Below are 13,119 nucleotides of genomic sequence, written 5' to 3'. Positions count from 1 at the left end.
CTGATATTCTAATTTTTTAAAATATATTTGTATCGGTCCGATAATAAATTTGCGCCGATATGAACAACCAATATTTATTTTTAGCTGTTTATGGTTGGGTTTTTCCAACAGTGTTGAAATATATATTGGTTCATATTGATTGTCGGCCATAACAGGGTAGGGCAATATTAATATCGGATGTTAATATCGGCCCAAATTTATGTATTTGTGCATCCATAATATAATATAATATAATATAATATAATATAATATAATATAATATAATATAATATAATATAATATAATATAATATAATATAATATAATATAATATAATATAATATAATATAATATAATATACATTTATCAAACTTGTAAACTGTATTTGTAATGACAACATGTATTATTTTCCATCCTCTGTATAGTAATGCGGTACTTTGTGATGGTCTGTCATATTAAAATCCAATAAAATACAGTGGGGTTTGTCGTTGTAACATAAACTGGGGAAAACACTGTATTTTCATACTTGCGGCAATTGTGTATTGTCAGAAGATAAAAACAGAAACAAGATGCTCCCATTTAAAAATAAGACACTTGCTGATAAATCACAAACTTTATGCTCCTTTTAAATGGCAGTACAAAAATACAAAAATATGTCGTTGCAGTCATCATTCAGATTTCACAGTAGATACACAGGTACATACAGAAAAAGGCATATACTTACAGAAGGATCATTAAAATGTTTCACAGCACCCATCAAGCACTGTTTAAAGCATTCTGCCATCTGCTTTGAGTTTAGAAGATTTAACTGGACCGTTCAGTGGTTCGTGTGGGTATGCGCAGATTTACCAGTGTCAACAACAGCTGAAGTCACTATAATCAGCTCTGCTGAATTGGCCCAATCTGTAGGGCATTCCCAGACAAATTTAATTTTCTTCCTAGTCAGATGGCACTAATAGCATTTTTATGTCAAGTTGGCTCTTCAAAAAAAATCAATCAAATCAAAATGGCAAAACAGCATCTGGGCAAACTTGCATGAACTCTAAAAATGCACTCGCAGAATAAAGCCAAGTAACAAACAGAGTAGGTATTGTAAATGTCTGGGGCTTGAAGCAAAAAGTGGACCAAAAAAAATAAAAATAGGCTGGTAATTTTAGTCAACAGCCAATAGCTTGGACCTGGAGTAAGAATAACAGTGTGTGTGCTTGGAGGAGGGGCGGGGGGAGCCTGGGGGATGACTGTAATGACTGTTGAGGTTTCTTAAGGCTGAATCTCTTCCTCTGCACACAAACTGAAACTGAATTAAATACAACAGCAGACGTGGATTTTTTTTTGGGTGAAATGAAGCCGCACTGACTGACCATCAAGTGGCATCACTTCTCTAAACATATTAGCTCTGTCTTCAACCACCACTCTGGAAGATGGTCTGTGTGGAATGGAGACAATAAAATTACGTAAAGAAGGTGTGAATACTAAAGCATATGACAACTAATGTACCTTTAACAGAAACAATTAGCTTCCCCAAGGTTAAATGAATTAATTATTGGAATAAAATCATAAATAGAGTTTTATACCTTCTCCAATAAATAGTATTGGTAATCTATTTACAATATGCACACATTTCCCAAAGGGCTCATGCCAAGACACTCATTCATCTGCCTCCCACAAAACAGGGATAACATAATGTGTGTCTTCCTACAATCTTTCTGTGCACAGATTGGAAGTGATTGTCAAAGAGGTCATCTTGGAAAGCTGGGGGTGTGAAATCTCGGTCGAACGATTCATATCCTGCGGGAAAAAGACATTCTACACGGCGTTCTCCTCGCTGGCCCTGAATTTGTGAGAGTTCCGAGGTGGACCTGGAAGAAAAAAGCCGGATCAGAATTGAAGTGGCAGCAGCTGTCACTGTACATCCAAGGCAGCCGACGCAGAATCTGGGTCTTACTGTTGCAGTGGCCGTAGTGGCGGACTCCTATGGAGTGTCCGAGGAAGCAGGTGGCCCTGCGGAGGTGGCAGGCGCTCTGATAGGTGATGTTGTCGTTGCCACAGATCTGTTGCTCGGATGTCACGGGGCATGGCGAGGTGCGGCACATGACGCAGTGGGCGCTGTTGGTCTGGTCGGTCACACAGGTGTGGGTTCCCGGACACACAACATTGGAGCATGACTCTGGAAAGAGGAAAAGGAGGAAGTTAGAATGTCAGAATTTGAAGGACAAACAAGTTTAAAAGCGATTCTGAACAAGGTCTTAGACAGGGGTTGGTTACTGGTACCAAGGCTTACATGGTTATGCTTCCAGCAGTGGACATCTTATTTTATGGCTGCTAAAAGGCTGGTCAGTGCTTGCCTTTATTTAATCAAAATCATGTAGAAAACTGGCATTTACTAGACTTCTGATCACAGTTAGCAAAAATGTTGAAACTGGGTTTGGTAAGCCTTCTTCAACCATCCCAGCCACCTTTAAACAACATTAAAACATAATTAGGCATCTTTTTGTACGGATTTCAAAATCATCTTTTTGTATGTGTATCAATACAAATTTACTTCAGATGTATGGTTACAAGACTGCCAACATTTTCCATCGTACTGTGATTAAATTTGTTCAGTGAGATGCAAGAGAAAGTGTCATTATGACCAGAGTTTTTTCCAACTCTTAGGATCATACAGCATAATTAGAACAATGATTGAAAATTTTAGCCACCAAAAAGAATTTTTTCTCACAATACAACCTTAGAAAAATTAATTTCAACTGACCTTGAAAGCAACCAGAATTTGTTTTCACAACTCAATGCTTCCAAAATGAGTTGAGACTCCACTTTTCCTCAACAGTCATGGCACAATTTGAAGAGGTGCAGGAAAACGTAAGTAATATATTTTATAGTCTTTCTGCTGTATAGAAATCTGAAGAAAGACCACTGCATGTGGAAATAAGTGAATCGGGAGTTAGAAGTATTAATGTGTTTCTAAATTTCTGAATTGATTTATAGATGTAAAGATTGTCAATGTCACAGCAGAACATCAAAAGACCACACTTCAAACTTAAAGAAACGTTTCAGGGGTTAATTTGCTGCTTTTGCTTACATCTAATAGGTAAATTTGAGAAAATGTTGATGAATGTCACATTGCATTTGTTTGCTTCTGATGATCAATACCTTAAATTATTTCAGCAGTTATCAAAATACGTCATGGGGTTCTGCTTTTAACGTAAGGAATTAGATCATGTTTACAATTTTGTTGGAAATCTTTAGTTTTCATGACGCAATAGTGACTTTTGACCTTCCTGCAAGATATGACTTACTTTTGCACTCTCCCTGATACATGACTTCCAGGTCTGGGTGTCCCATGCAGCGAGCCATCAGCAGGGCACACTCATCCCTGTAAGACTTGCCGTCGCTGCCGCAGACGGCGTGCTTCCTGGGAATGTGAGAGCAGTCTGGAGAGCACACGCACTGAGGCCTTCCCATTTTCATCTTGCAAACCTTCCCGGGACTGCATTTGACTCCCTCGCATGAGTCTAGAAAAAACCAAAAAACAAAAAACAAAACACAATGTGCATCAATGTAATGTTATATTAACAAGACTGCAGACATGAGGTGGTGTTTCCATCCAAAAGAAAGTCCAAATGTGGGGCTTTCCCTGTCAGCGGGACAATTTTCACCCTGCACAATATTTACAGTAACCACATCTCTTTATTGACTGTTGCACACAAAGGTGTCTCGTCTGGTGGAATGCGAGGCCGGCGTGTTTTCATAACAGAACTATGTGCAGGGCTGCACACAGACTGGCTCTGCAGGGAGACGGTGGGGGCTCGGAGGTAGACTGAGTTCAAATAGCTGTCTGAAAAGTTTACAGGCTGACAAATGAGGAAGCCCCCCGCCCCAGGCCCTCCTAACACCCCATATAATGTCAGTGCACAGGAGGAGGTGCAACCCTATAGAACGCAGAGTCAGCATTAATCAAAGCACACAGGACTTTTCAGACTTTGAGGAGATCGGCTTGATAAGCTTCCGAGGAGTTCTGCAAAGAATCACAAACTTATTTCCTGTCGCTAGCTGGACCACTTCGGGGTCCAGTATTAATCCAAAGTTTGGTTCTTGTTCTCAGGAACCCTCAGCTGTAACTTTTTAGTTGTCTGAGATGTCGCGGCACATGATTATGTTGATGTACTTGTACCGAACTGACAGGTTTTTGTTCATTTGACACTTATAATACCAAATGTATTCCTACTACAGTTTGATTCCCAGACATGGGCTCAGAAACGGGAATTCCAGGTTGTGGGATTCCTTTTGTTGTTTGAAACATACATATGTTACTGCAAAGTGGAGAGAAAATTCAAATAACTGGTTTTTTTTTTTCTCATTTGTTAATAACTGGATTTTAAAAATATACATATATATTTTATGAAAAACTGCTCTAAGATAAAATGTGCTTTTATACATTTGCAGGTGAATTTGTTATTACTGACATTTAATGCAAGCACGTTTGATCTAAAGCAAGTTAGCTGGAGCTGATGAGAGTAAAGTTTTAAGTTTATGGGAACAGTTGGAGCCATCCAGGTCTGCATTTTGTTAAAGACCCACATCAGGAACTAATTTCCAAAATTTTATAATTAAAAAAAAAGCATTTTATAGCACCAAAGGAGAGTTTTATTGACTAAAATTCAATGTAGTTTATCTAGCACTGCCAGACTTGCAATTTTTAGTTTTATTTTTTATTTTAGCACTCGTTATGTATATACATTAATTTCAATGCATCTTTCAGGTTCATTACGACGCTTCACATTTTTCTCAACACAGTTATCTGAAGTAATTAATTCAAATAATTTGTGTTAGACGAAAAATACTTTTGTTTTTTGCGTTTTATCAGAGACAGATTTAACGTGCCATGGATAATTTATTTACCTCTGCATGGTTTGCAGGAGACGATACCCAGGAAGCCCAGCAGGCTGACTTCATTCAGCGGCAGGCTGGTGTTGGACCACGCCGTGTCCAGGCGACCCCCATCGCAGCACTCCTCTCTGCTCACCTCTCTCATCAGCACCATGTCACACCGGTGGTCTGGACCGTGCTGCAGCCAGCACATCCCCGCTGGAAATAGTTCATAAAGAGACACGTTGTAAAAAGAAAAACCCAAACATTTAAACCGGCATGACAAATTATGTTGCATGTAAAATGTATATTCTGTATTCTTAAATAACTTTCCATCTGTCAAAGGTGCAGTCTAGTTTTTTTTTCTTGCTTTTATCTTCTTTTTCTCTATAGTTTTTATCTAGTACAATCTAAAAAAAAATGACTTTGAGGTGATTTTAACATGTGAGCTTCTGATAACATTGTTTTCTGTTTTCACAGAAGCATATTTTTTTATCCTGAAAGACAGATTAAGTTTATAAAATATGTTTTCACAAGTCAAAAAAAAAACAGTCCACTCACCATCAACCGGATTTCTTCCAATCTGACAGTGAGGGAGAATCACGGCCAAAGCAAATATCAAACACCTCATTGTCTAAGCTGTCAAAAGAAAAAAAAAAAAAAAAAAAGTTTCTCCAAAAAAACGAATATCAGAAAGCCTCAGCAAAAAGACGAGATGTTCTTCTGATGAACAGAGCAGATCTCTAAACCTTCAGCCAGCTAGTAGTTTCCCCTGTAGTGAATGGATGTGTTGTGGATAAGTGATGTCGTTCCCCCTCTGTATAAATATTTAGCCCAGATGGAATTATGCTGCTGGGATGGGCGATCCTCTCAGCCAGTCATAAGCCAGGGCAGGACAATTTGACTCTGACTCAATTTCCAGAGTCGGGAAATGATCCATGCCCTCCATCTACAGGCAGAGAGCCCTTAGGCGACCTCACAAAACATTTTGATAATACATTAGACTCATTTAGGTTGAGGAAAAATGTTTTTTTGTCTTTTTGTCGGAAGTAATTTCAACCTTTTGTGTGTTTTGTTTGCATAATATGAAAAGGACTTCATGACTTTATTCTTAGTTGACTTCACAGGGTTATTTTTTTCTGTTTGCCATTCTTCAATATGCTGTATTCCACATTTATTTTCATGCTGTAGCTCAATTTTAGTGGTGCCTTGCTAAAGTATCATTTAATACCTAAACTTGTCTTGTGACATTACAAGGCACTGGAGGGAAGAATACACATGGCTTTGCTGCGATTTTTATTTATTTTAAAAAAAAATCTGAACATAGGAGATATATTTTTACTGAACTCCCTTTACTCTAATACGTTTCACTAAAATCCAGCGGCTCAAAAAGTCACCTATTTATTACAAAAGCCCTCCTGTGTGTAATTTAGTCCTAGTTTTTGCCATTTTTTTAGGACGTAGAGGTTTCTTAGAGAACATTAACAAACAAATATCACAATTAAAACAAAGGGACATAGCAGACGGATCAAGGATAAATATTATAGAACAAGCAGAAAGCCAGAGTCACACTCACTGAGAAGTCCTGTTTGTGGATTGTCACAGCCTTGTAGAAAACTCAGAACTTGTTTTGAAAAGTATGATTTTATCACAAGAAAACAATAAGAAACTATTTGTCTGTGGGAGAAAACTTCTCTGCACTTCATCGTCGTTACCATAAAACACAGTGATGGCAGTATCACGAGGAGGGGAAATATTTGCTTGCTACATTAGAACATTTTGGTTAGAGTAAAAGAGAAGGTGGTTGGAGGCAAATAGAGGATAATTCTGAAAAAAAAAAAAAAATCAGAATAGGCTAAAACAGACAACATCCCAACAAATGCAGCCAGAACTACAATGCAATCAAGGTCAGAGTGTATTTTTGGGTTAGGATGGCCTAGTCATGATCTTAATTCAAAAACTGTCCAACATTCCATATCAAATCTGACTGAACTTGAGCAAAAGAATAACAGGAGGAAAGAGCAATAAAAGGTGGTTCTGTAAATTGTTTAGGCTGAATATGCACTTTTCTTTTCTTATTTGTAAAAAAGAAAATAATCTGTACTACAAAATGTGCTTTTCTTTCCACCTTTGTAATCATTCTGTGTTATTCTACCACAAAATGGTCCAAATAAAACAGGCTGAGGTTTGCACTCATAGCAAGGAAAAGCTGATTACTTTCTGTACATAGCAGTATAACTAAAAACTCACTTTGTCAGCTTAAGAACTATTAAAGTGTTGTCTCTGTCAGTATGACTCTATGGCGGCTGTAAGAATAATAGTATCAGTTGAAGATGGTCTGCCATTGAACAAAACAAGCTAAACAACAACAACAACAAAAATTTATAATGTTTCTTTCCCCCATTGTTAGGCTTTTGTCACATGTGGAGCGCACGTGCAAACATTAAATGCAGCGTGTACTTTGTACCTGTCAGCTAACGGGACAAGCGTTCGTGTTTAATACAATCCATCTGCTAGAGCCTCACACAACAGGTGACTGAAAAATAATCTGCATTATCATTGTGTGTGAACATCTGCCCCGGACTTCCCTGTTCGTGCACTCGTTCACCTCCCAACTCTGCAGCGTGCAGTTATGACAAACCTTTGTGAGTCTTGCCATGTGTCTGTCACTGGTTTTAATTTTCTGCTTTTAATGCTCCCTTCTGATCTCCGCAGAGGCAAATGAAAGTAGCATATGGTGTAGTATCTGTGTTTTGTGAATGATTTTGGCCTTCTTTAGCGGAGATCCCCAGGGGGACAAAGGAATCCTGCCTGAGGTGGTGAGGACGGACGAAAAGAAAGAGCGGTGAGCGAAGACTGTGGGTGGCCTGCTTCTTCTCTGGGTCTCTGGCAGATCTGCTCAGTTCATCATATGGTTTGTGTAAACTCTGTTAAGCTGTGCAAATTAATATAGCATGTTTTTTTTGTTTTTGTTTTGTTTTTTAAACTTTTTTGAGACATTGTCATGTGTCAGTTTGAAGACATTTAAATATATTTCATTTGTAAGGCTCTATCAAAACACACCCAATACATTGCATCTCATATGTTAATGACAAAGTTATAGGCTACTGTACGAGTCCCCGTGACTGTGAAGAGAAAGGTAAATTTCACTGCTGCCATCTAGTGGGGAGGGGGCTGTCATGCACAACATCGAATCTCAGAGCATCAGCTGACATTGACAGACGCAGCAAGATATTTCCAGGACATAAAAGGAATATAAAAAAAATATTTCTAATTCAAGAAATGATGTGTAGAAATACATTGATAAAAATACTATTAATAATAAGACCACATTTTAACATGTGCATAAAAATGTGTGAACATAATTCGAAAAGGTATACGTTAAAACGTGTTGCTTGACAAATAAGTAATAGGTTTAGGTTGAGTATTATTAGGGTGAATATTTACTATATCTTTCTAATGCGTGAAATATGAACGTCTGAGTTAAATTTGAAAACTTAGACAGGTATTGAAATATATATATGTACACATAAATTCTTTAAAAAGGGACTTAGGATGTGTGTGACCTGAATAAGAAAAAAATACATTACTCCCAACTGTAAAATAAGACGCACATATTAGGTCACCATATTTTTCCAACAGTTGCAGGACTGTACTGATCCAAAATCAAACCAACAAAATAACTTACTGTAATATGCTGTGCATGTCAGTTCACCAAACCTAAGCTTAAGTCCAGGTTACTTAGGCAAAGTAACCCATACTGAATGCATTGTATGGATGTGTATTTGGACTTTCTAGTGCAAGGAGCAATTGGCATCGGTTTCCATTTCTCACATTACTGAGTTGGAACCGTAGATCACCAGTGCTAAACATACTTAATTTGGATCTCTGGAGATTGTTCTCTGCTTCTTTGGATTTGGAGGGTTTTCCTCCTCTGCTTAGTTGGAGGAGGACCTACATGTCCTACAGATGCTTTGAAGAGAAGGAAATGAATCTATTCCAATACAGACATCGGGTAAAGCCAACGGTCACATCCAAACAATGAAAATAGACCCAGATGTACCTCTGCTTGTTCCAACAACTATGTAAATGTATTGGTCAACTAGATCAAGCTCTTTGTATTTATTAGACAGAACACCTTTGTTGGGAAGGATCTGCCCCTCAGTTGACTGAAATTCTTTAGAGTCTGCTGCTGCCTTCGATGTTTCATTCGCCTCTGGTGTTACATTGAAGAGTCTATTGTTGTTTTCTGGGTGTTGGGTGTAGTAATCCTTAAAGTGCAGGTAACCCAGATTTCCCAGGCATGGTGCTTGCAGTTAATTTGAGAAGAAGGTCATTCTCAAGTACAAGCATGGATAGCAAAAGCATTATGTTGATCTGTAAAACAAATTCAATGCAGCAGTTGCCATGGACATGTTTTGCGTCCTTTTCTAAAGCGCATAAAAATTTGTGTTTTGTGCTGTAACCTCAATGAGATCTTCAGAAAACAGATACACGGAGAAAGCTACTGGATTTATCAGTAACAAACTCTCTAGCTGAATGAAAAACAACTTTAAATATCACTCTGTCATGGGTACAAATAATTTTGGGCTTAATTGTACATATATGTCACAAAATGAAGATGATATACAAAGCATTTTCATGGCATCGCACAGATATTTAGTTGCAGTATACCAAAAAGTCCACATGAGGGTGCTCAATCGACGTTTCTCAAATTCCATCCCTTGTTGCCAGGGTTTATCTTAGGTTGCCTAAGACTTTTGTCTACAGTCTCTGAAATATTATGTATTTTTTTTTCTTTTTATTTGATAAAAACGACTCTTTTGTTCCCTTCTCGGACCTGATTCAATCCAATTTCTCCAACAGAGAAATTTTTTTTTCTGCATTTGCATCTCATCTATTTGACATTTTCCAAAGTAAAGATCTCACACTCCCCTGGGCTAATCAAGAATATAAAGCATTTGGTCTCTTTTTATAATTACTTTTGACAAGTTGGGGAAGCAGAAATCACGTTTTCCTCATGTTTAGGCACTTGTTACCCATCTTAAGCCATGTTGTTTAGCGCGTCACACAGCCAAACACAGTCGAGCAGAGGTAATTGTTCGCCTGCCCTAGACTGGTTGAAAGCAGCTTCATCATCTATCCACTCAATTTACTCCTAATGCGTGTTACTGATTGAACCGGCAATGAGGGTTGGAAAAGTGACGAGGGCAGAAAGAGTCACCCCTTCAGTTGTTCTGCGCTCAACCTTCCTCCTCCCCCTCCTCATCCTCTTCTTTCTCTGCTTCCTTCCTGTGTTTAGTGTTGCAGACGTGAAGTCCCTTCAGCAGTTCATTAATGGGCATGGTTGATGTTTGTGCATGCTCCAGTCATTTAAAAAGAAGCCTACACCTTCTCACTTCACCTTTATCCTTCCATCCACCCCTTGCCCCCCACACCCTCGTTTTCTAGCCTGGTGTAACTTTTTCCGCCCTGCCGAGGGCTCTCTCTCTCACTCCAGAACCAGAGCAGGACAACGATGCAGTCGTGACTAAGGGTCTCCCACAGAGGCTCTTGTTTAGTTCTGCCCCGATTCGCCCTTCTTCTCCCCAGTGTATATGGTAACAACCCCTAATGTTCATCTTTCTAAAGATGGCTCGTGGGTTTGCATTCGGGGGAACATGTGAACGCTGTCAAGAGTGAACCTTTGAACTTGATAGACAAGCTGGTATCTCCTTAACATCTTCGCATACTGAATATAGATATACCTAACATAGTTATTAAAAACTTTTTATAGTGTGATCTCTCAGATGTAGTTTAGACATACCCATGCCTAAACTGCATGCTGATGTTACAACTGAAGCCAGATTTCAGATTTTTTTGGGAATCAAAAAAAACAGTCTGCAACTCATAATAGCCTGATTAGAGTAACTCATTTGTCAGTAGCTTAAGTCATTAGTTATTAAATATTCAAGGCCAGTAATTCCCTTTTTAAGATAAGTGGATGTGTGCTGCATGTGCAGGAAATGAGATTTTCTCTGAGAAAGGATCTCTCTGATCATCCAAATTAGAACAGCATTGAAAAAGCTTTCTTTTTTTTTAAACAAGTTCGGATCGGTTGACATCAAGAAATTCATATTTGATTCAGATTCATTATACAGAGAGTGATGTTTTTGTTTTATTGATTTTTTTGTTAGTTTTTTTTGTGCTAATTTTTAGCCATAATTTTTGGCTAATTATGGCTCAACACAATTTTGAAAATTTAATATCTATGTAAATGAAAACATTACAAAGGACAAATAAAAAAGATTTTTAATACAAAGTTTATATTATCGTCTACTACATTATAGGAAAGTAAGTACAAACAGCGCACAGACTTATCTCACTATCTTTGTTCAGTCAGTATTAGCTTTGGAAACTTTAGGTTAACTAGAGCTCTGATGTTAAACAATCTGACAAGACAGGAGAGAAGAACAATCAAAAGCTGAGATAACTAGCAGAGCTCTGCCCAAATGATTAATCGGCTGCTTTAAACATCACCACACGATCTTGGAGACAAAAGTGCCATCAATGAAATCAAAACTCAAAAGCAACATCAAGGATTTTTATTTTTTATTTTTTTACTAAAACATTCTTTAAATCAGGAACATTCCAGTTGCATAACAAACACATCTTCAGACATATTTCTTGCTACCCGGTATACCTTGTGATCGCAAGACATTTGCCAACGACCATCTGCTGTCTTCACACTTCAAGCAACCTTACGTTGCCTTGAGATGTCACTTATAGAAACAGTGTTCGCCAGACCTCATTTAAAGCTGCCAGATTGCGTTGTGCGAATTGATATTGAACTTGATATGATTGACTTACTGTAGGCAGCCAGTCACTTTGTTCTGTAAGTACCTCAAATGGTGCTGCAAAATGATATAAGTAGTCTCAAAAGTCATGCTGTGATATCGTAAACAGAGATAATGAAGTAGAAATGATGGGCAGAAAACACAAACACATCTTGCTTGATGTCAAACGGCAATTGAAACTCAGAAACTTCTGTCTTTGTTAGAGGCAGAGCTTTGTCTCGCTCTTTCATAACCTAAACATTTGCTGAAATTTCACCAGATACTTCAACCAAACATAAAGTCCTAGCTAGAGTTTCAGGATGTCTGATCACGATCGTCCAGGCAGGATTTTAAAATAACACATCGCACTGCATGTGAATGAAATTATGCACATGCATGCACATACAAACCTCAAACGTTTTATCTTTCAGAGACTGCAGTACATTTACACTTAATCATGAAGTTCCACAAGGTTTTGTTCTTGGTCCAGTTTTATTGGTGCTTCACATGAGCCTCATATAACCTCTTACAACTGTTCATATATTTGATCACTGCTATGCAAATGATATTCAGCTTTTTATAACTTTTAAATCCCAGTATGTTAAAAGTGTCTATCTGTTCCTAAACCAAGACTTAAAGCTAAAAGCAACAGCGCTCTGTAGCCCCCGTGCTTTGGAACGTTGTGAGCTTTTCTTTATGTTCTTAATGAATTTGTCCACGAAGGAGCTGAGGACCTATCTCTTAGACTGACATTTTGAGTGGCAATAAATCTTGATGTATTTCTTCCCTAATTACTTTTATTTTTACATATTTCATGTTTAAGTTTTCTTCTTCTTTACCTGGATTGTATCTTTATGTCAAGAACAGATATGTCAGTACTGCAGAAAAAATGTCCTCTCATATCACACTCTCCAAAGAACTCTGTGATAACTGTTGTGTGAGTTTTGAAGATCTAATTGTTTACTCAATTTTTGTAGTTCATCAGATTTCAACGATTCCCATCTTTAAGATAGAGGGGTTATAAACATCTCATCCAGCACTATGACCTATTCACTTATCACACTGGACCTGCTACAAAATGTCATATTCCAACTTTCCGGCCTGTGTCTGCACGCTGGCCCTTTAAAGACTCTTGACTGCACAAGAGCAGCAGTTGCCATGGCCACAACTGACTGAAGTGTATCTGTTGCCAGTGTAATGCTGAAAGCTGTCAGAAACAGATAAATATAATAAAAACACGGAGGTGGGGGGATCTATTATTCAAATTTTTCTCTTTTCAGAATTGGGTTTTGTGTGGCAGCTTAGAGACCCTAACTCACTGCATCGGCCCGACAATAAATCAATCACAAAAACAAACATATCTGTGAGTCTATAATCCATCCGCTGATATAATTTTCTAAACTTGTCAGCAACAAAATGGTTTCATTTGTACAGCTTTGTGACGTTTGCGTCCGTTTTTT

General features: G+C 38.0%; 1 protein-coding gene across 1 annotated transcript; it reads right to left on the bottom strand.

Annotated features, from left to right (window-relative positions):
• Window positions 1-576: 576 nt before the first annotated feature.
• Window positions 577-5,663, bottom strand: fstl3 (follistatin-like 3 (secreted glycoprotein)). The gene is made up of 5 exons (XM_044130095.1): window positions 5,406-5,663; window positions 4,878-5,063; window positions 3,275-3,490; window positions 1,924-2,145; window positions 577-1,837 (listed from the first exon to the last, which is right to left on the bottom strand). Exons 1-5 carry the CDS (start codon window positions 5,473-5,475, stop codon window positions 1,785-1,787), a joined length of 747 nt encoding a protein of 248 aa, XP_043986030.1. The 5' UTR covers window positions 5,476-5,663; the 3' UTR covers window positions 577-1,784.
• Window positions 5,664-13,119: the final 7,456 nt, after the last annotated feature.

Source organism: Gambusia affinis, linkage group LG10 (assembly GCF_019740435.1).
Source record: "Gambusia affinis linkage group LG10, SWU_Gaff_1.0, whole genome shotgun sequence".
Lineage (NCBI taxonomy): Eukaryota > Metazoa > Chordata > Actinopteri > Cyprinodontiformes > Poeciliidae > Gambusia > Gambusia affinis.
Note: the sequence above shows the minus strand (reverse complement) of the source record. Positions and strands in the feature narration are given on the sequence as shown.